Source organism: Aspergillus chevalieri, chromosome 4 (genome assembly GCF_016861735.1).
Source record: "Aspergillus chevalieri M1 DNA, chromosome 4, nearly complete sequence".
Taxonomy (NCBI): Eukaryota; Fungi; Ascomycota; class Eurotiomycetes; order Eurotiales; family Aspergillaceae; genus Aspergillus; species Aspergillus chevalieri.
Genome location: NC_057365.1, coordinates 2,672,298 through 2,693,543, shown reverse-complemented (window position 1 = coordinate 2,693,543; position 21,246 = coordinate 2,672,298). Strand labels below are relative to the sequence as shown.

Here is a 21,246-nt window from a genome sequence, read left to right as displayed (position 1 = left end):
CAGTAGTATAGACGATTAGCCGGTGGTGCAAAAGAGGTACGGAGAAACATGGCACGTGCTGGCTGACTCAGCGGGGTAGGGCAGCCTTCCTCTTTGGGTCATCAGTCGATGTCGCAATGTTTCGGAGGCTATTGCAGTGAAGCAAGCAGCTTCCCCTTTCATTCCATTGATTAAAACCAATCACTGATGCTTTTTCCAATGATTCTTAAAGTGCTGTGATTACCGAATGCAATATTTTCAATCATACTCAGTATAGAGGCGGTAGCCCTATATACACTGTAGCCATGCAAAATTGAGGGAGGGATAAGAATGCCAAAAAAAAAAAAAAAAACCATACACAACCTCGAAGAGCCAACGTAAAAATATGTACGGCATAATATCTACATATATAACGACGCCGCAAAAATGACATCCCGCTTAATCTGCTCCTGTGCCTGCTGCATCTTCGTATACAGCGATGGATCACCAACCAACTTCGCCGCGTTCTTCACCTCGCGACAAGTCTCATCCAATCGCGAAATCGTCCGCACAATAGTCCCTTCCATAACATCGGTAAGGTCCGTGATGCGGTTAAACGACATGCCTCTTGCCCACTCGTAGACAACTTCGGCCAATCCAAAGCGTGGTTGGCTGGCGAAGTCGTTGCTGTCTTCGCTAGATTGGATGACTTGGTGCTGGATTTGGAAGTCGTTGACTTTCTCGGAGATGCGGACGATGGCTTCTTTGCCCTTCTCCAGGCGTGGGGTTAGGGTAGGGACGTGTTCGGTCTTTTCTTGGAAGACGAATGCGGAGAGGAGGGCGACAATTTCTTCTGGTTCGTAATCTGCTAGGACGTTTTCCAGGATAAGTTCGGTCAAGACGAGTTCGTCGGCGGAGTGGATCTGGTTGATAAGGTTAGCATGCTGAATTACAGATACTCGCTCTGGTCACAAGTGCGTACCTCGCATGCCACCTTGCCCTTCAGCTGTACGCGAGATTGCTCGTCTATGAACTCCAAGTCCTTCAACACTTGAATGCGCTGTTCGTAGTCTGGTAGTAGTTGCAGGTTCTGATCCGACATCAACTGCTTCAATTGCGTAATATTCTCCTTGACCTGCCATTCGTCATGTTGCATCTCAAACTATTGAGTTTTAGCATCCAGGCAATTACATCCAGGCAATACAACCGAAACTTACGTGCTTCAGGAAATCTGGGCATTCTCGGCATCGACAAGTCTGAGAAATGGTTGCTTGTTCCTGTCGCTTCTCGAGAATATCCCTCACTTGAAGCTCCTTAATTCGAGTCCAGTCCAACTCATCCCAGACGGGGCTAGTCCAAGATGAGCAGAGCTTAGATAGCTCCTTGTCCGCGAACTTGATTGCCTCTGCAAAATTCATAAGTTAAATGAACGTTTAACAGTGAGAGGTTGTATCACGATACCTTTCTTGATGTTCAGGTACCAGATCGGTCCTCCTGTCTTCACCATAGTGTTTGTAAGGCATTCGACGTCCGTAAGCGGGATCTTGCAGACTTTCAGCGTCATCTGAGCCGCGCGCTGTGGTAGGCTCTGTAGGAAGTGTCGGAAACCAGGAAGGAAAGGAAGAATGTCGCTGGGGTGACGCTTGGTGCTGATTGTTCCGATTTCTAGGACCTGTACACTGGGCGTGGCACCTCCGCTAACACCTTCGCGGACTATGACACCAGCAGTTCGAATTCCATCCTGTAGATTTGTCAGTAATCTAAGTATTGTGTCAAGCGGTTCAAGGTAAATTCCATACCTTTCGATAGACAATCAGCCGCTTGAGCATAAAGAGGCGCTTCCCAACGGGTGATGCGAGAAGTCCAACGTGAAGCTCGTCAGTCAATTTCTCGTATTCCATCGCTGCACGATGACAAGCTTCCAGGTCGATGTCGCAAATGTCACATGGTTCTCGCTTGATCTTCGCCAAACTAGCTTCCGACAGTTGAACTTGTTTCTCATGCTCAGGGAGCAGAGCTTGCGTGGCGTTTTCACTGAAACTCCGCTTGATCATCTCCTCGATCTTCAGGGCCTCAACACGTAGTAGGTTCAAGATCATGTTGTACGTAAGCCTGAACTGGGAGCGAAGTTTGGTCGGATCACCAAGAATCATCTTCCTCAGGGCACCAGCAGGGGGTGCCTCGTCTCTGCCAGCGTTCACAATAATCACATAACCGACAGTGTCGAGACCTCTACGACCGGCACGTCCAGCCATCTGGGTGTATTCACCGGGCAGCAGGTCTCGGAAGCCTTTTCCATCGTGCTTGCGAAATCCGGAGAAGACAACTGTACGAGTGGGCAGATTGAGACCCATAGCGAACGTCTCGGTAGCGAAAAGGATCTTGACCAATGATCTCGCGAACAGGATCTCAACAATCTCCTTCATGATTGGCAGGAGACCTCCGTGGTGCACTGCGATACCTCTACTCAACAATTCACGAAGCCGCAGAATCTGAGGAAGCGACCTATCCTCTGGCTTAAGCCGAGTAAGTGACTTCTCAATGAACATATGAATAAGACTCTTCTCCGAAGCATTGCAGAAGTCCTGGTTCGATAATGAGTCTGCGTTCTCCTCACACCTCTTCTTAGAAAAGACGAATATGCAGCCTGGCAGCAAGTTCTCTTTGCGAAGATGCGAAACGAGGTGAACCCAGATGTTCTTGTCCTGCGCAGCACTGGTCCGGCCCCCTCCTCGTCCCGTACGAGCGATATTGCCAGTACCTCTGGCTGCGGGTTGCCCTCGTCCGCGTTGCTGTCCGCCTCCACGTTGAGGAGCACCTCCGCGTCCGTTTCCTCGAGGGGCGCCTCGGCCTTGCTGCTGCCCACGCCCTCTACCCTGAGACCCTCCTCGCTGGGCCTGTGATTGTGTTTGCGCTTCAGCAGCCTTCTGGGCCTTAAGTTTGTCCCTTCCGGATAGAATTTCGTCGGCACTTTTCCAGCCATTCTCGAGGAATCGCTTGTTGGAGTCGACGATCTTGTGTTTGTCTTTACCTGCCCAGAGATAATGCTCGAGAGGAACAGGTCGCTTCGCTGTAGAGATGACATAGATGTCCTTCTTCTTTGTACGGCCTACCCACGAGGCAAACTCTTGGGTGTTCGGAACAGTGGCCGACAGCAGGATCAGCGTGACATGCTCTGGCAACATGATAATGACTTCTTCCCAAACGACACCACGCTCCAAGTCATTAACATAATGCACTTCGTCGAAAATGACAAACTCGACGTCTCGAATCAAATCTGCTCCTCTATAAAGCATACTTCGTAGAATCTCAGTGGTCATGATTAGACAGCTCGCCTCCGGATTAATCTGAACGTCACCCGTCAAGATACCAACATCCTCAAACTCGTTTCTGAAGTCTCTGAACTTCTGATTACTCAAAGCCTTGATGGGAGATGTGTAAATCGCCTTTGTCATGTGTTTCGCAGCCAAAGAGATAGCATATTCAGCGACAACAGTTTTCCCTGCTGATGTATGTGCTGCAACAAACACCGAGTCACCAGTTTCGAGGTGATAAACAGCTTCCTTCTGGAAGGTATCCAACTCGAAGGGCCATTCCCTAGCCATATCCGGAACGAGTTCACGGAAATTTGGAATATCCTTGTTGACGTCCACGACGTGCGCCCACTCTCTACCCACTTTCTTTTGAGCACCCGCCAGCAGAGGAGCACGGGGTTCCAAAGCCGGGAACTCAACGGGTAGAAGAGAATCAATATCCTCCTCTTCTTCAAGTTCTTCCTCGTCCTCAACTTTCACTCCACCCTCATCCTCTTCAAGTTCTTCCTCCTTTGGCTCAACGTGCAAGTTGCTTTCCTCCTGCAGAAGCGCGTGCTCAACTTCCTGATCACCCTCAGCAGTCTCTTTGGTCTTCACCTCGTTGAATTTCAATCCACGCGAAAATCCCGGTGCAATTTCCAAAAGACCACCTTCGGCCCCAAAGTTGATGATCCGATCTAGTCCTGATTGCTTCTCACCAGCGCGTGACTGCTCTGCATTCTGCGCTTCGGTCTCGTATTCCGCAATAGCTTCAACACCGTCTAGTCCACCTGGCGCAAATGGGAAGAATCCCGCCGCACCTCTGACGAAATCAGCACGGCCAGCCGGTCGACGGAGTAGTGATGTGGAGTTTTTTGCGTTCGCGCTGGTTGCAGGGACGGTGACTTCATGATAGCCAGTCACACGGCCTTCGAGACCTTCGCGGTCGAAACGAGTGATGGTGCGAGTCTGGGTGGGGGCGATCTCAAATAAGTCCGTATGGTCTGTCGAGACATCCCATCTCCTGTAGTTTTATGGGCAAACATCAGCCATTACTATCGCTCATGATAAGACAATGCCATAAGTGACTCAAGAAACCAACCTCTGCAAATGATTCAGCCATTCCGTACTAAATCTCGATGACGGTGTCAAAAATTCAGCCTCCAACGACGCCTTCAAATCTTCCGCAGTCTGCTTCGTCCTCTTCCGCGGCCTATGATTCTCGTATGTACCATTCTCCTCCTCAGCAAGCCGGGCGTCGAACGCTGACCCGCTCAACTGCTGAGCGTTCAGGTTCAGTTCCGCCAAAGTCGAAGCCAACGAATCCGCCATTCAGTCGATCGTCACGGCAACTTATTCGCTCCGGGAGATATCCAATGGAGGCCGCACGTCGATTTGCAGCTTCCGGTCGTATAGTAGGAGCTCTGTGTCTAGATAGAACGGTGGGACGAGTAAGTGGGCTGCAGTTGTTGGCGGCAATGGGCGGCAGTATGGATGCTGGCTGCCCGCACACATTTTCGCTGACGTCGTGGGTGTGGGGCGGCATCGGAGGTTCGCATACAAGGTACGGAGCACCTATACAACAATTTTTCCTCTGTATAAGCACGTTATGCTTTACTGATAACCCAGTAATTTGTCAAAGGAGTAGCTGCCCCCCTCTACCACAACTTTTATTGCATGAAGTTATATACTTTTGATTTGTGTCCTCCACCATAATCATCAAGAAGCGAGATATAGAAGCTATCCTAAATGCATGCAACCACCAGAACACCATAATAAGATGCAGCGAACATCATGCGAAGATTAAAAAGAGACATTATGCGAAACACCTGAAAAGCACGAGAAAATTGCAATCATTAAGGCGTGATATAAAGGATATCGAAAACCCTGCAGGGAAATAAAATGGTATCACCAAAGCCGGAATCCCCCAACCTGTATCCAAATCGAAACCCCGTTTTAAAAAGGAGTCGTGACAAAATGACGTAAAGCAGCAAGAACGATAGGAAAGAGAAAGCAAAGAAGAAGAGAAGAAGCACTTTGTAACTGCCTTATCGGAAGGAGACGATAGGGAATGTTTTTCGATCGTGAATATTGAGGTGAAATTCGAATATACCATCCACAGTGGCGACGTACCTATTTTCAGTTAGCTTTGCTTCATAAGACGAAAAAGGAAGGAAACTCACAGGGTCCTTCCATTTGCCCCCCATCCAAGTCCAGCTGTACCGCCGGGATCCTGGTCCCTATGCACATGATAGTTTCTGTCGGGAAGCTCGTTCAAGATATTCCGAATCCACCTAGGAGAGTGCTCAAACCCCAAGAGATGTGGTCGATGCCGCTGGTCTCGTAGGCTGTTGCGGTTATGCGCTTCGTTGATTAACTGACGTTGCCGTCGAAGGCGCTCCGCCGCCACGTTAGCCCGCAGTTCAGAATTCAACAGCCGTGGTGATTCATAGCGACTCTCAGAGGTTATCTCATGTTGCTCAGCACGCCTTGGAGTCGAGGTTGAACGCTGAATTCCACTAGCGTCGCCTGTACCCGAGTCGGGCGTGCGCGACGAATTGTCCAATGTTGCTGGCTGGATTTCTGCAGGCGAAGCAGTCCAGCTAACAGTGATACTAGGTTGCGTCTCCGTATTCTCTGGGTTATTGGGTGGTAGAACAATGGGACCCTGACGCCTCGTGCTTGAATGGCGATGATCAGCATTTTGGCCCACGTAACTATCCCGCAATAGGTCGTGATGGGGATCATTAGGACGAAGAGGCGAAGTAGGACGAGATGGACGGATACCGCTAGAGCGAGGATGTGGGTGTAAGCTGTGTCTCCCTTCTCGGCCCGTCAGGCCCTCTTCCACTCTCGAAGTCCATCGCGCTGTGTTCAGAAATTCGACTATTAGTCTTTCTCTTTCCGTGAGGTCATGCATCAAACTCTCTCTCAATGTTGAACGACCAGGTCCGTCTCCTCGTTGTTCGTTTGAGGAACCTTGGATCGAATCCAGCATCGCACGCTGGGCCGCATCCATCTCATCGCGCGACTCGGGAAATGCCTGGTTGAAGGCAAACCCTAGTCCCTCTGAGTCATCTAGGATGGGTTCTGTACGGACTTCCTGTAGGCTAGGATCCTTCGGGTCCAAATCTAGTATCTGTCGGCGTGTAAAGGCATGGCGGACATCCGCAATTCCTGCTCGACCATTGTCTTCGATCCACACCAGGAGATCCCATGGCATTGGCGAAAAAATCATGCTCCGCACAGCACCGCCATCAAAGTGAGACCGAGAAGAATGGAAGTGGCATATAATCGAACTCTTGTCATAAAGGCCAAGCGAGCTTTCCCAAACCATCTGAACATTGAATATTGTAATCACGCCCGATTGCGATCCTATGGCGCACAGGTGACTAGACGGAGAAAAAGCGATGGTAAAACAAGAGCCAGCGTCAAACCGAGTGCCTATATCCATGTCCACGTGACGAATGAGATTCCATTCCCACCCAGTGAGCTTGTCACCATTTTCCGTGAGCACGGCAGTATCCAGGTCGCGAGACACCTCGTAAAAATATGCGCGACTTTCATCACCGACGGCAGCAAGCAAGGATGAATCTGGTGATATGGTCGCATAATTCATGCATGACTGATGGTGAAGGACCTTGAGAACTTTCCCACGGGTTAAGGAGTAAATGGTCACAGTCTTATCGTTATTGCTGCAAGAGTATGTCAGAATGGTGGGGTGGAAATGCGACCTTCATATCAACAGAACGTACCTGACAATCAAAACATCTTCGTCTGCTAAGCCCTTCCCATCACCAGGTAATCGGTGGAAGGCGACGGAATTGACAATGCTACCACCAAACTTGTGGAGTTGCACCTCTGGAAGCAGTCTTGAATTTGAACGACCCGAATCTGTTCCCTCACCAGTGGGCCACGGAGACGAGACCCTGCTTGGAGGATCGAGATCAATGGGAAGCGCGCTATCCACTTCTGAAGGATGTGAAACCGGCGCATCATCGTCTCGGACACGCACTCTCTGATCAGCGATTCGAATGAAAGCGCATTCTCCATGATCCGAACCTCCCACAGAAATCCATCCGTAGCCAGCAGCGAGACATTTCGGCTCGAAGGGTATGACGGCTATACTCTCTCGCTTGCGGGACTCAACGTGAATCGCATATACAACTTTGTCGACGACCACGTAAATCCTGTCGGGGTCCGCGGTGCTGATATAGTTACGAAGTTGATGATGGCTGCACGTAACCGTTAGCCTTTTCGTTCAGCTTGAGGCAGGTAGTGGGACCTGGTATACGGACAAATTAGGTATTTTAAAAGGGAAGAATCGCCGCTTGGTAGGAAGGATCAAAGACTCGGTCGGGCGTTCTCTATAGTAAAAACGCGGATCAGGTCAGAATTGTTTCGCATGAAATAGGGTAAGTGACTAACAGAAGCGCATTATCCGAAGTCATGGTGAGCGCTCAAAGCCGTCGTGACATTGTTAGGTGGTGAGAGATAGTGCACGGCTGAAGGTGTGTCGCTTGACAAATGTCCAGATACGGAAAACACGCGGTGAGCGAATTCTCAGCTGTGTTGACGACAGCAGCAGCCAGGACAATGAAGCAAAGCAGTGTGTATAGTATGGATATGTATTCAATCTTCCGTCGCAGGCGACTGAGTGCTAGTAGCGTAGTATACTGTATTGCTATGTTTCTGGACTTGAGAGTGGTTACGGCATTCGGAGACCCAGCCGGGGCGACGGATGATGTAATACTTGACACAAACGGTCAATCCGGGGAATGCAGCCGGTTGGTGTGCAATCCCGTCGATAAATACGCCGTAACTGCTGTCAAAATTTGGATCCAAACTGGAAGATGTTTCCTGTCTTACTCTGGGAAACGGGTTGGTCAAAGATACACCCGCGTATGCCGGTCTTAAACATGTTTATCCAGCGAATCAATGCCCAGTAGGGCTACTACTCGTTAGTACTCTGTACAGCAAACAGTTTTGATTACTTGGCTGACACTTTTTTTTCTCAGCGTTTGCCATTTTCTTCATTTATTGTGCTGCATTGTCTTTGTATCTAAGGGATTTCATGCTAACCAGATATGTATTCAACGTAGTGTGTGTGCTCTGGTATTGCCGCCAGTGGATCAAACATATGCCGGAATTTATGGCATATAAAGTGGAAGAACCCTATGCCTCGTAGATCCTATTAGTTAGCCTGAAGAGGAAAGAAACTGAAACTGCTTAGACTAAGCCGTTGATGGGGCCAACTTCAGTTCCACAGGACCTAGTGCCGAATCTTCTAGATCAATCGATGGTTGGATGTTGTCTCATCGTTGCACCTACTCCGGAGTACAGAGTAGAAGTATGCCTGTAGATCTGAAGATATTCATGCATGGACAATTCTACTCTGTATGGCCTAGAATTCTAGCTATAGACAGCGCTATATCGAAAATCAACCGCATTTAATATGATCCCAAGTCAAAATGCGTTATCCTCTTTACTCCCACCATCTTGGGAGCCCATTGAGAACCATCATAGTCAAATTGGTGCACCATGAAGACAACTGCGAAACCGGTGCTGGATGGTTCGGAATACTTTGCCACGGATGGCAACAGGCCCTCTGTAGCTATGCTTGTCCTTTCCACAGATTATAATTGCATACTCCGTAGATACAGCCAAACAGTCTGTATACTATAATCTCTTCTACCTATTCTGTCCTCCCCTTAATGTATCTCTGCCATGCCATTCCCCGAAAACAGCTCGGACGAACCTCGGATGATTGGATGACGCAGTTACTCGGCTACCTCCAAAGGCGGTCTCGGCTATGATTGGTTCGTTCGCCGCTCTTCTACCAAGTTCGACAGCCCGGGCCGACACTCTCCGGGCAATTTCTACGCTGCACTTGGTCCGTTCTCCCATTCTTTTTTCCTCTCGCCTTTTCCCTTGAAAAATTTCATCGTCTTCCTCTTCCACCTTCCCCCTCTTCTCCTCTTATATCATACCTTTTAGCTCCCCTCGATTGAATCGACTGGAGTATCTATCTCTTTTTATTTTTTTTCTTGTATTAATTACGTTTAATGACGATGCTTTCTTCCCGCTTCTGCCGCGCGGTAAGTTCGATGCTTCATCTGTGGGCAACCTGACAGTCACACTGACAGTTTCGATTCTAGCTCCCCCGCGCTACCTCTTTCGCCCGTGCTCCCGCCTTCAGAGTCCCCAGTGCTGTGCCCCGGAGATGGAACTCGACAGAGGGTGGTGAGGAGAAGGTTAAGGGCCAGGTCATTGGTATTGACCTTGGTATGTATTGCATCCCGCGGGGTTATAACCGAGAAGCGAGCTTAGCAGCTAACTCAATCGTCCACAGGTACCACCAACTCGGCTGTTGCTGTGATGGAGGGCAAGGCTCCCAAGATCATCGAGAACACTGAGGGTGCCAGAACAACACCATCCGTTGTCGCTTTCGCTCAGGACGGGGAGCGTCTGGTCGGTATCGCTGCTAAGCGTCAGGCCGTTGTCAACCCCGAGAACACTCTTTTCGCCACTAAGCGTCTCATTGGTCGCAAGTTCACCGACGCTGAGGTCCAGCGTGATCTGAAGGAAGTTCCCTACAAGATCGTTCAGCACACCAACGGTGACGCCTGGGTTGAGGCTCGTGGCCAGAAGTACTCGCCCTCGCAGATTGGTGGTTTCACCCTCCAGAAGATGAAGGAGACTGCCGAGAACTACCTCAGCAAGCCTGTCAAGAACGCTGTCGTTACCGTCCCCGCCTACTTCAACGACTCTCAGCGTCAGGCCACCAAGGATGCCGGTCAGATTGCCGGTCTCAACGTCCTCCGTGTTGTTAATGAGCCTACTGCCGCTGCTCTTGCCTACGGCCTGGAGAAGGAGGCTGACCGTGTCGTCGCCGTCTACGATCTTGGTGGTGGTACCTTCGATATCTCCGTTCTGGAGATCCAGAACGGTGTGTTCGAGGTCAAGTCCACCAACGGTGACACCCACCTTGGTGGTGAGGACTTCGATATCAACCTTGTTCGCCACATTGTGCAGACCTTCAAGAAGGACTCTGGTCTCGACCTCTCCGGTGACCGCATGGCTATCCAGCGTATCCGTGAGGCTGCTGAGAAGGCCAAGATTGAGTTGTCCTCTTCTCTCCAGACTGAGATCAATCTTCCTTTCATCACTGCCGATGCCAGCGGTGCTAAGCATATCAACCTGAAGATGACCCGTAGCCAGCTTGAGGGACTCGTTGAGCCTTTGATCAGCCGCACCGTCGAGCCCGTCCGCAAGGCCCTTAAGGACGCCAACCTCCAGTCCAGTGAGATCCAGGACATCATCCTCGTTGGTGGTATGACCCGTATGCCCAAGGTCACCGAGTCTGTCAAGTCGATGTTCGGCCGTGAGCCCGCCAAGTCGGTCAACCCTGACGAGGCTGTCGCCATTGGTGCTGCTGTGCAGGGTGCTGTCCTGTCTGGTGAGGTTACCGACATTCTTCTGCTCGACGTCACCCCTCTGTCTCTCGGTATCGAGACCCTCGGTGGTGTCTTCACCCGTCTGATCAGCCGCAACACTACCATTCCCACCAAGAAGTCCCAGACCTTCTCTACCGCCGCTGACTTCCAAACCGCTGTCGAGATCAAGGTCTTCCAGGGTGAGCGTGAGCTTGTCAAGGACAACAAGTTGCTCGGTAACTTCCAGCTTGTCGGCATTCCTCCTGCCCACCGTGGTGTTCCTCAGGTCGAAGTCACCTTCGACATTGACGCCGACTCCATCGTCCACGTCCACGCCAAGGACAAGTCCACCAACAAGGACCAGTCCATCACCATTGCCTCTGGCTCTGGTCTCTCTGATGCTGAGATCCAGTCGATGGTTCAGGACGCTGAGAAGTACGGTGCTCAAGACCAGGAGCGCAAGGCTGCCATTGAGGCTGCCAACCGTGCCGACAGTGTCCTGAACGACACCGAGAAGGCTCTCAAGGAGTTTGAGGACCGTCTCGACAAGGCTGAGGCTGACCAGATCCGCGAGAAGATTGCGTCTCTTCGTGAGTTCGTCGCCAAGAACCAGTCTGGTGAGGGTACCGCCACCGCTGAGGAGCTTAAGCAGAAGACCGACGAGCTCCAGACCGCCAGCTTGACCCTCTTCGACAAGATGCACAAGGCCCAGTCTGAGCAGCAGCAGCAGCAGCAGTCTCAGGGTGGTGAGGGTGAGAACAAGGCTTAAATGTACCAACATTGATGAACCTGTACTTTTTTCCTTACCCAAAAACCTTGTATAATTTCTTCTCTTCGTGATGTTTGCATTATGTCTCTATACGGCCTTCTCACTTCTCCCCTCGAACTCTCTTACTCTCTCATGATATGTACACATAGTTGATTTTGATTTTGCTGCCATGGTGTATCGGTGTTTTTCTTATGTGCAATGGTTTACTCTCCGCTTGCTTTTTTCTTATGATGTCGGGATCTGATTCAGCATAACGTTGAACAACTTTCTTTTTTTTTTTTCTCTTTTCGTGTTATTCTGGGCGGATATCCGTTGGAAAAACACATGTAACTTAATGAGTTTACGGCAGGGGACGGGCCCCAAAAAGGCAAAAGGAAAAGTGGTGGGTTTACGGAGCATGGGATGATAGAATCAGAAAAGTCTCCTCTCGATTCAAATCTTTCCTCCAAAGTACCGTAGTATCGTTGATACCGACTGCTATGAAGATACGTAGAGTACATAGTAAACATGGGATAAATAGGCCTTGCGTTGTTTTGTTTTTATTTACGCCAGGATATGATAAGGGTAGAGTCATGAAAATGGATCGGAGGTGTCTGTCGCAAAAGATCCAAACTAAGTCGTCCTTTTGTCACAGATATGCAGTCAGAGTTTCGGGATGATTCTGGTGGACTTTCTCTGCATCCACTCTTTTCAAAAGGACAAATCAGATGGATACACAACAGCCATCATCGGGGTTTTTGCTTGAGCGGGCAGCTTGGAGCAAAACCGGATCAGTGTAGTCTGTGCAGAAACGATAGCTTTTTAGTACATATGAAGGGATTATTGTCTCTCCCCTGGCAAAACCAATAGGATTGCCTCCCTGAATATTTCCAAGGAATGCAGAGATTATTGATTGAGATTCTCCACTAGTGATTGGAGGGGATTTTCTGGATGCAATTTTGGGTTCCAGAGTTGGTTTTTTGTTTTTTTTTTTTTAACGGAGTACAGTACCTGACCCCAATTCTCTCTCTTTGTGGGATCCCCTTAATTTACATGATTGACTGGATGTGTTTCATAGTAATCTATCGATTTATGCTTGCATCTTCGCTGTACATAGTACTAGTACTATTACAGTCTTCTATGATCTTCCACAGCCAATCTCTGGGGGACATGTCACATGATCGCACAGGACAGAGGCTGATTGGCTGTGTATAAATAATCAAGCTTGTTTTATTTGGATCAGGAGTCGGTCATAGTTTAGAATACACATACATGCACAATAGAGTACGAGTACATGAACTTGAGAGTACACAATCGCTTCTATCAAGTAGCACTAGCAGTAGAACTTTTACACAATAATAATACAGAGTATGTACAAGGAGAAGTACTACTACTACCTACTGATAAGTACACAGTGCTACTACACAGTAATCAATACTCGTGAGAACTATTAATATGAATTACACTAGTTCCATGGTCTGGTTTGTTGTCCCTCCACTTTTTTGATTAGTCGGGCGATTATTGTTGACACTAGTTCAACAAGGAACAGAAAAAGAATCCCGTGTCTGTCTTTCGTTCGTTTCGATTTGCTGTTGATCCCTTGCTCTTTCGCTCTTTTCGCTCGCTCTCTCTAAATTTCTGCCGGAGATTTGTTGAGATTTGACTCCCCAAAAACGGGCGAGGTGCAGACGCTTTGCAGTTTATTTTATTTTTTTTTATTTTTGAAATTATTATTATTATGACTATTGTTATTATTATACTACCCACATTTCTTCTTTCTTTTCTTTAATTCCTGACTGGTGGCTACTCGAATCTAGTCCCCCTCCAAAACTGTCCAAGTGCAGGTAAGTCCAGTTTAGGATCTAACCCCCCTCTTCACTCTATATTCTTATCCCTCTTCTTGATTTTTCTTTGATCTGACATCCCTCTGCAGTCTATGATTGCAATCTCAACCCTCTCTGAATCCAATCCAGACTGTATCTACAGTCACCATGACGGTTGCTGCACCTCCAGTCCCTCCCACTACTCTGCATGAGAATGGTCCCGTCCATGCTCACGGCCCCGTCAATCCCATGACGCTGCCTCGCTTCCACCCTATCGCCATGAACCCCAATCAGCATATGCCTCCCGATCCCGCCATGCAACACCACTTTCGTCCATATCCTCCTCCCCCGCCGCCGCAGCAACGTCCTCATCCCCCTCCTCATCCGGCGCAGGAGTCCGGTCTGCATCCGTCTCATATAGAGCATATTGAAGCCCGGTTGAGACAATTGGAAAATGAAGAGGCGGCGCGTATGGCTGCGAGGAGTCAGCTGCTTGCGATTCGAAAGCGGGAGGATGAGGATTTCCGTCGGATGACGGAGAATGCAGAGGCTGAGGAAGAGGTATTCACTTCTTCAATTTAGACCCCAAAAGTGAAAAGGACTGACAGTCGTAGGAACTCCGGAGACAACGGAAACGACTCAAGAGAGAATCCATGGGTATTGGGGTAAATGGATCGACCATGGACTCGCCGCCTCTGCGGCCAACGCCGCCGCGTCGATTGTCCGAAACAAATGCTGCGACGACATTGGCCTTTTTCAAGCAGCAGACGCCTCCCGATCCTCGTCCGCTCCCTACCCCTCCGTCCCAAGCTCCGCCCCACCCTCACACTCATCCTCATCCTCATGCACACCCAGCACATCCGCATCAACATCAGCACCAGCATCCGCCGCAACCTCATCCTCACCCTCACGCACATCCGCATCCACATGCTCATCCGCACCATGTTCAAGTCCATCCTGCTGTTCCACAGGCTGCACCCTTACCGCCTCAGCCCCACCATCCGGCCCCCTTTGATCCATCAAGTGGCTCTATCCGTAAGAAGCAGAAGTATACGATCAAAAACGTCGAAGCGTGGGGTGAGCGTCATGGACGTCCCGCAGCTCATGACCCTTCCGGACGTGCACTGTGGAAACGTCCCTCGGATGGAAACCTAGTCTATCTGACATGCCCTATCCCCGGATGCGGGAAAGCGGACTTTGTTACACTGCATGGCTTCATGTGTCACCTGACCAAGAAGCATAAAGACCGTACTTTGGGAAGCCAGTCGCGAGCCTTGGAAGTTTGCGGTGTAGTCTATGACCCGAACGCTCCCCTGCCTCCTGTCCGGACGGTGCAGCGGGCGTCTACAGAAGAGAGCCGGTTGGAATCCAACCAAGCAGACGGGGACGGGTATCCACAGGAAATGGAATATTCGACTGCCTCTGATGAAGAAGAGGATCACGACACGTATGCGGTTAAAACAGAAGCCACAGAAAATCTGGAGCAGCAGGCACGGATAGAAGAATCTAACCCCGCATTGCCCCCCGCGGCACCATCTAATACGAACGGGTCGACCAAGCAGTCGATTTCGTCTATTATTGATAATCCTGAATCGACAGCGCCGCCGCCGTCATCTAGCGAGACACCAGCATCTGCTTCCCAGGAGCAGACCACACCAGTCAAAGAGAGGGTCGAACCGACCGAGCCTTCTTCAGACCGAGAACCGAGTGAAACCAAAGAAGCCGAGGTAAAAACCGAGGCAAAATAATAATGTCTCTCTTGCCTTGGATATATGCCGCATTACAGATTTATAATACCCGGTTTTGTACATTTGGGTGGATATTTGTATGTTTAATAGTAATGTCTCAATGAGCTTGTTGATAGACGGAGGCAGTCTGTTTTGTTTTGCATATTTTGTCATCTACTTGCACATTCAGGTTTACATATCTATGAATCGAGTTATCTAGAACAAGACAAGGCTATGCATCATCCCTTAGAACCAGTAAATGGAGCACATACCCCGTACCACCTTTTAACTCCACCGGGAGATGTTCATCATTCAACCTATAGACCCAGAATACCTTGAGCGTTTCTTCCAACCACGCCTCGAACACGTCCGGGGCGCGCTGTTGTTGGGCAATTATGCAGATCGTAGGATTCTTCCCCTCCTCATCAGCAGCCTTCTCAGGATGATATGCAGGCCGTAAACGACAGATATCCGCGCATGTCCGAACAAACGGCGCCACGAGGGCTTCGTTGTAGATGCAATCACAGGAGAGAAGCAGGTCGAAACCATTGTCCTCATCTTCATTGTTGTCGGGTGCTATCCCAACGCTCCTCTTCAATAACTCCGGCGCATCCTGCTCCCAATCCAACGAGGTAAATGAGATATTCGACTCCTCAGACTGTACCTGCTTCGACCCTCCCTTCTTCTTCCCACCCTTCCCCTTCGATCCCCCAGACTTGTGCTTATACGCAACACCCTTATTCTCATCAAGATTCTCCCTCAACAACCGATGCACATACTCCTGATCCGTAGCAACATAGTGCCGCACCGCAGGCCCCAAAGTCAATGCCACAAGTCCCGCTATCCCACACCCAAGCTCAACAACTGTCTTCCCCGCAGGCGGTTGTAACGGTGAATCAGGATGCGTCCAGAGCGGATTCGACGTAAGCCCCGAAATCCATTCCGCAAAGAGTGGCGTTATCTTCCATAGTACCGCACCAGTCGTCCCACCCGCTCTTGACGAAGAAAGTACCGAAGGCGACTGCTGGATTGTATATTCATTCCCATTGATGGAAACCTCGAGGGAGTGTGCGCAGGAGTCGACGAAGCCTAGATTATTGGCTGGGATTTCCTGGGCGAATAGGAGAAAGGATTCTATTGGTTTCGTTTTCTTTCATCAGACTTGCATCCAGTGGAAAGCTAGGAGGCGTTGTGGTGCTTTGTCTTTGTTTGTTCTGCATACGCTATTTACGGGTGATGTACGTACCCTCTTCGGTGTCCTCGACCGGATGGCCGAGGGATGAGAGGAATCCATTCATGTCAATGTTCTTTATGGCTTAGGGTTGTATTAGATAGCCGTGTTATGCTGTTAAAGTGTTACTCTCCATAGGGGTGAAAATTGATAAACTATAGATGCTCTGATTGGTTGAATATAGTGGATCACATGATCACACGTGATCCCCACCATCTCCGGTCCCAGACGGGCTGAAACAATGCAGAACAGAGTAGAATGAGCTATCCGAATGCATGTTGTCCCTATTCATGACCCAGTGATTGTATCTACCCTGCATATGCGACTGCGCTGGAGAGTAGAGCATGTGTGTAGAAGGTTGTTGGGCGAAAATCCCAACAAAACGTTAGTTCAGGACAGCCGCGCTGAGGTTACCGCATGCGTTCTGTGCCTGAGTTCTTTGTTTAGATGCAGTATCCATCTGCGTAGGAATAGGGGGTGAGGATAAAGAAAGTATACATAGAGATATATGGAACGCCTTCTATTTGGAACTTAAGTACAGAATACATATCAATATCAATTGCAGGTATCCGTCGCTGCAAACACCGAGCTCCAGTTTCCTAATTAAAGAGCTCGGCAAATTGCGTCAGTGGTCAATTCTGTACGGCAGCCCAGCCACCAGCACTGACCTCATTGCGCTGACAGTCCAGCTTCCGGCGGCGCATCGCTCAGGTCAATTCTTCTCCCCTCTTGATCTGCCAACTCTATTCCTTTTCTTTATATTGCTCCGCCATTCTCCTCTTTTTTTTTGTACTCTGTTTTTACGGACGGAATTATACCACAGCGGTCCATTCTTGCTTTCTTTTGCTGGACCGCCGAATTGATCTAAGGTACGACGAGTCTGACTTCATACATAGCCGGTTATTCTGCGCTGGCACCACTCGCTGTTTACTTGATTTTGTCCGTTTCGTCTGTGTCTGGATGTTTGCTGACCCTCTTCTTGTCTCTTCAGTTCCTAAGATACCCCCTTAATCATCTTGCAAACCGCCACAATGTCCAAAACAGACATCAACCTCCAACCCAAGATGGCCAAAAAGCCTCCCTTCACCGTCGAGGTCCCCGGCGCTGAACCGGTCCAAGGCGAGACCAAGCCCCGCCGTCACCTCCGCTCCAAAGATGATTTGATCCTGCGTCCTGCCGAAGATGTCGGCACCACCTACGACGTTTTCAGACGGTCCGCGCGGCTGTTCGGAAACGCGAAGGCCGTGGGTAGCCGGAAGCTGATCAAAACGCACATCGAGAACAAAAAGGTGAAGAAGGTCATCGACGGGGTTGAGAAGGAGGTGGATAAGAAGTGGACGTATTTTGAGATGAGCGGGTACTCGTACAAGAGCTTTGTGGAGTATGAGCAGTTGGCCTTGCAGCTGGGTGCTGGGTTACGGAAGTTGGGGTTGGAGAAGGATAGTAAGATTCATCTTTATGGTGCTACGAGGTGAGTCTGGCTTCATTATACGCCCCTGGAATATAAAGAGAGGAAGCTAATTGAGTAGTGCAAACTGGTTGGCCATGTCTCACGGTGCTGCGTCGCAGTCGGTTACTATTGTCACCGCTTATGATACCCTGGGCGAAGAAGGATTGAAGCATTCTCTCAAGCAAACCTCGAGTGTCGCCATCTTCCTCGACCCCGCTCTGATCCCCTCGCTTCACAACGTCCTCAGCGATGTCAAGTCGATCAAGCATGTTATCTACAACACCGACCAGGAGCCGAAGCAGGAGGACCTGGACAAGCTCAAGTCCGATTTCGACTACCTCAACATCATCAGCATTGAGGACTTGCGGAAATCTGGCGAGGAGAACCCGGTTGACCCTGTCCCGCCGGTGCCGGAGGACCTTTGCTGTATCATGTACACCTCTGGATCGACCGGTCCGCCAAAGGGTGTTCCTTTGACGCACGCCAACGTCATTGCTGCCAGTAAGTTCCTGTACTTCCTCCTGGTTTCACTAAAGAATGCTAACGATGATAGCCGCCGGTGTCAACGAGATTGTCGGCGATTACATTGGCCCATCCGACGCTTTGCTCACGTACCTCCCGCAAGCCCACATCCTTGAGTTCATGTTCGAGAACTTGTGTCTGTTCTGGGGTGGTACCATGGGATACGGTAACCCGCGTACGCTGTCCGAAGGCTCGATGCGCAACTGCAAGGGTGATATCAAGGAGTTCAAGCCTACGATTCTTGTCGGTGTTCCTGCTGTGTGGGAAACGGTGAAGAAGGGTGTGTTGGGCCAGTTAAACAAGAACAGTTTCTTGGTCAAGAGTCTTTTCTGGGGTGCCATGTCGGCCAAGAACTTTTTGCTGTCGACTGGACTCCCTGGTTCCGGTTTTGGAACATGGTTTTTGGACAACATGATCTTCAAGAAGCTCAAGGAAGCTACTGGTGGTCGTCTGCGAATCGTCATGAACGGTGGTGGTCCGATTTCGAAAGACACTCAGCAGTTCCTATCCATGGCCATTGCGCCTATGATCAGCGGATACGGTCTGACGGAAACGGCGGCCATGGGTGCTCTTAATGACCCGATGGCCTGGAACCCCAATGCGCTTGGTGAAATCCCTGCGTCGGTGGAGGTTAAGCTGGTCGACTTCCCTGACGCCGGATACCTGACCAAGAACAACCCGCCGCAAGGAGAGATCTTCATCCGTGGCGGCAGTGTGACGACGCACTATTGGGAGAACGAAGAAGAAACCAAGTCCGCATTCGCCGAAGGCGGCTGGTTCATGACCGGCGACATTGGCGAGTTCGACAAGTACGGCCACCTGCGGATCATTGACAGAAAGAAGAACCTGGTAAAGACACTGAATGGTGAATACATTGCCCTCGAAAAGCTCGAGTCCGTGTACCGCTCGTCACCCATCGTCGGTAACATCTGCGTCTACGCTGCCGAGGACCAGGCGCAGCCTGTCGCCATCATCGTGCCAGTCGAAGCCGCCTTGAAGAAGGTGGCTGAGGAGAGCAAGGTCAGCAGCGGTGGTGAGACTTTGGAGGCACTTGTTCACAACGAGGACCTCAAGTCGGCTGTGTTGAAGCAGTTGCAGAACACCGGCCGGAGCCTTGGTCTCAAGGGTATCGAGATTATCAGTGGTGTTGTGTTGTCGGATGAAGAGTGGACTCCTCAGAACGTAAGTCCCCCTTCCACCATATTCCGTCCGTTATTGACCTTGAATGCTAACTGACGTCCGTAGGGCTACATGACTGCTGCCCAGAAGTTGCAGCGCAAGAAGATCGTCAACCGTCACAAGGATGACATCAACAAGGCATACGGCAAGAAATAATGAGTAGTACGCTTACGCTTATCTGCTTGCTTTTGTTTGTTAGTTAGTACCCTGTTAGTATACCAGTTAGTTCAGTCATGCAGTTTTGATCAACTTGGCTTGTCTTTAGTTATGTACTCCGTATTAGAAAAGTAAACGTACTAACCCAATTAGTAAACCCCGCCAAGCCCTCTTATCGCATCGCATCCATCTCCAAATCTCCATCTCCGCTCCCTCCGAACTTCTTTAGAATACACCAAAATGTCCCTCTGGCAGTACGTCCCTCCCTCTTTGCCCTAGCCTCCAATTACCTAAATTAACAACTAACAACCCCCGAAAAACAGATCATACCGCTCTCTAAGGCCCCGCACACGCGCGCTCTTCGGGATAGGCATGGTCGCCTGGGCCTCGGTGGGACTGTGGACGACGCCGCAGGTCGAGGGGGCGCTGGGGATGGTGGCTAGTGAGAAGGAGAAGGAGGAGTTGGAGAGGAAGATGACTGTTAGGGTGGAGAGGGTGGAGAGGGGGTAGTATTGAGACAATGGTGAACCGGCGGTGGTTTGCAAGTGGGCGAGGGGGATATAGTGGATAAGCGCGAACGAGAAGAGGGTATTGTAAGTGGTTGATTGAATTGGTGTTATCTTTTCATGGTGCTAATTGTGTTGGACTGGCAGTCCGTGCAGAGTACGGACTTCCATATTTTAGTCGACTTTTGCTGGACCAGATAATGATAAAGAAGTAAGATCAAGCAACTCAATAATAAGCCAACTATTGCTAATAGTAGCATAGGTCTAAACCTACAGAATGGACGTCAATCAATGGACACCGACGCACCCTCAACCCACCCTACACCCGAGACTGACCTCTGAGCTGCGGCTCAATATCCCTAATGTACAATACATGATACATTGTACCCAGTGCAGTCATCATATGCACATACAAGTGGCTTAATTTCCTTTTATTTATGTTTTGCTACGTTGAAATATGGATTCACTGTACCGGGCCAGTCTCAGACTGTGGCTCGGACAGAGATCAGGATAGATAGGATTTGTGAGCGCTCTGCAAGTTACATAGTATTTGCTTATGTTTAATCTATCTAAAACATCTTTGTCTTCTCAAACCCTTCATCATTCATACGAACTTACCGTCTTCCATCCCATCTCGTTTTTATCGGCCACGAAATCCCTCTGCATTGCTAATCTTCAACATGAGCTTAACTGCTAGGTCTCTTGGTATTGGCCGTATGCGTGCCCCTGATGACTTGAAATCGAGACTGTCCCATGACTTGAGGATTCTGATGACTCACTCCAACCCCCTGAGTTTGACCTTCGAAGGCATGTCTTGCATGGCATTGGCTTCTACGACACCCAAGATCTTCCGACTCTAGATTCCTCGAACCAAGACGATGCCGTTGACCGGTTAGAAATACTAAAATTAACGATTCTCATGATATCGTCTTCACAAACCTCATCTGGTTGGGACGTTAGATAGTTCCAATACTATCGCCAATAGCTTTTTTAGCCGCTGCTGCTGACGCATATCAGTACAAAGAGACAGACGCGAGATATCATGTTCTGAGAGTCAATCCTGGTGACGGTGAAATCAGGTGTCATGCTTAATTGCATTCTCAAGGAGACTGCAAATAGGCTTATCATGCCAAAGTGGCAAGCCCTAGCATCATTCTATGATGAACGGTGCCAGACATTTACTATAAAGCAGACTTGACGTAGCAATAGATCTAGGG

General features: G+C 49.7%; 7 protein-coding genes across 7 annotated transcripts; 4 read left to right on the top strand and 3 right to left on the bottom strand.

The window, feature by feature from the left end:
• Nucleotides 1-380: 380 nt before the first annotated feature.
• ACHE_40971S (SKI complex RNA helicase subunit SKI2) lies at nt 381-4,583 on the bottom strand (the record flags this gene model as incomplete). Its single annotated transcript, XM_043279229.1, has 6 exons — nt 381-881; nt 941-1,120; nt 1,176-1,363; nt 1,420-1,699; nt 1,758-4,275; nt 4,354-4,583. The coding sequence occupies 6 exons, from the start codon at nt 4,581-4,583 to the stop codon at nt 381-383; spliced, it is 3,897 nt and encodes a 1,298-aa protein (XP_043136929.1).
• A 716-nt stretch (nt 4,584-5,299) lies between these two features.
• ACHE_40970S (uncharacterized protein) lies at nt 5,300-7,702 on the bottom strand (the record flags this gene model as incomplete). Its single annotated transcript, XM_043279228.1, has 5 exons — nt 5,300-5,384; nt 5,435-6,946; nt 7,007-7,486; nt 7,550-7,618; nt 7,680-7,702. 5 exons carry the CDS (start codon nt 7,700-7,702, stop codon nt 5,300-5,302), a joined length of 2,169 nt encoding a protein of 722 aa, XP_043136928.1.
• Nucleotides 7,703-9,316: 1,614 nt separating this feature from the next.
• HSP70_2 (Hsp70 family protein) lies at nt 9,317-11,456 on the top strand (the record flags this gene model as incomplete). Its single annotated transcript, XM_043279227.1, has 3 exons — nt 9,317-9,349; nt 9,410-9,536; nt 9,604-11,456. The coding sequence occupies 3 exons, from the start codon at nt 9,317-9,319 to the stop codon at nt 11,454-11,456; spliced, it is 2,013 nt and encodes a 670-aa protein (XP_043136927.1).
• A 1,970-nt stretch (nt 11,457-13,426) lies between these two features.
• Nucleotides 13,427-15,006, top strand: ACHE_40968A (uncharacterized protein; the record flags this gene model as incomplete). Its single annotated transcript, XM_043279226.1, has 2 exons — nt 13,427-13,819; nt 13,873-15,006. The coding sequence occupies 2 exons, from the start codon at nt 13,427-13,429 to the stop codon at nt 15,004-15,006; spliced, it is 1,527 nt and encodes a 508-aa protein (XP_043136926.1).
• A 211-nt stretch (nt 15,007-15,217) lies between these two features.
• ACHE_40967S (S-adenosylmethionine-dependent methyltransferase) lies at nt 15,218-16,283 on the bottom strand (the record flags this gene model as incomplete). The annotated part of the gene is made up of 2 exons (XM_043279225.1): nt 15,218-16,119; nt 16,232-16,283. 2 exons carry the CDS (start codon nt 16,281-16,283, stop codon nt 15,218-15,220), a joined length of 954 nt encoding a protein of 317 aa, XP_043136925.1.
• Nucleotides 16,284-17,247: 964 nt separating this feature from the next.
• faa4 (long-chain fatty acid-CoA ligase FAA1) lies at nt 17,248-19,523 on the top strand (the record flags this gene model as incomplete). The annotated part of the gene is made up of 4 exons (XM_043279224.1): nt 17,248-17,687; nt 17,746-18,167; nt 18,220-19,370; nt 19,434-19,523. 4 exons carry the CDS (start codon nt 17,248-17,250, stop codon nt 19,521-19,523), a joined length of 2,103 nt encoding a protein of 700 aa, XP_043136924.1.
• A 240-nt stretch (nt 19,524-19,763) lies between these two features.
• On the top strand, nt 19,764-20,033 carry ACHE_40965A (uncharacterized protein; the record flags this gene model as incomplete). The annotated part of the gene is made up of 2 exons (XM_043279223.1): nt 19,764-19,777; nt 19,847-20,033. The coding sequence occupies 2 exons, from the start codon at nt 19,764-19,766 to the stop codon at nt 20,031-20,033; spliced, it is 201 nt and encodes a 66-aa protein (XP_043136923.1).
• Nucleotides 20,034-21,246: the final 1,213 nt, after the last annotated feature.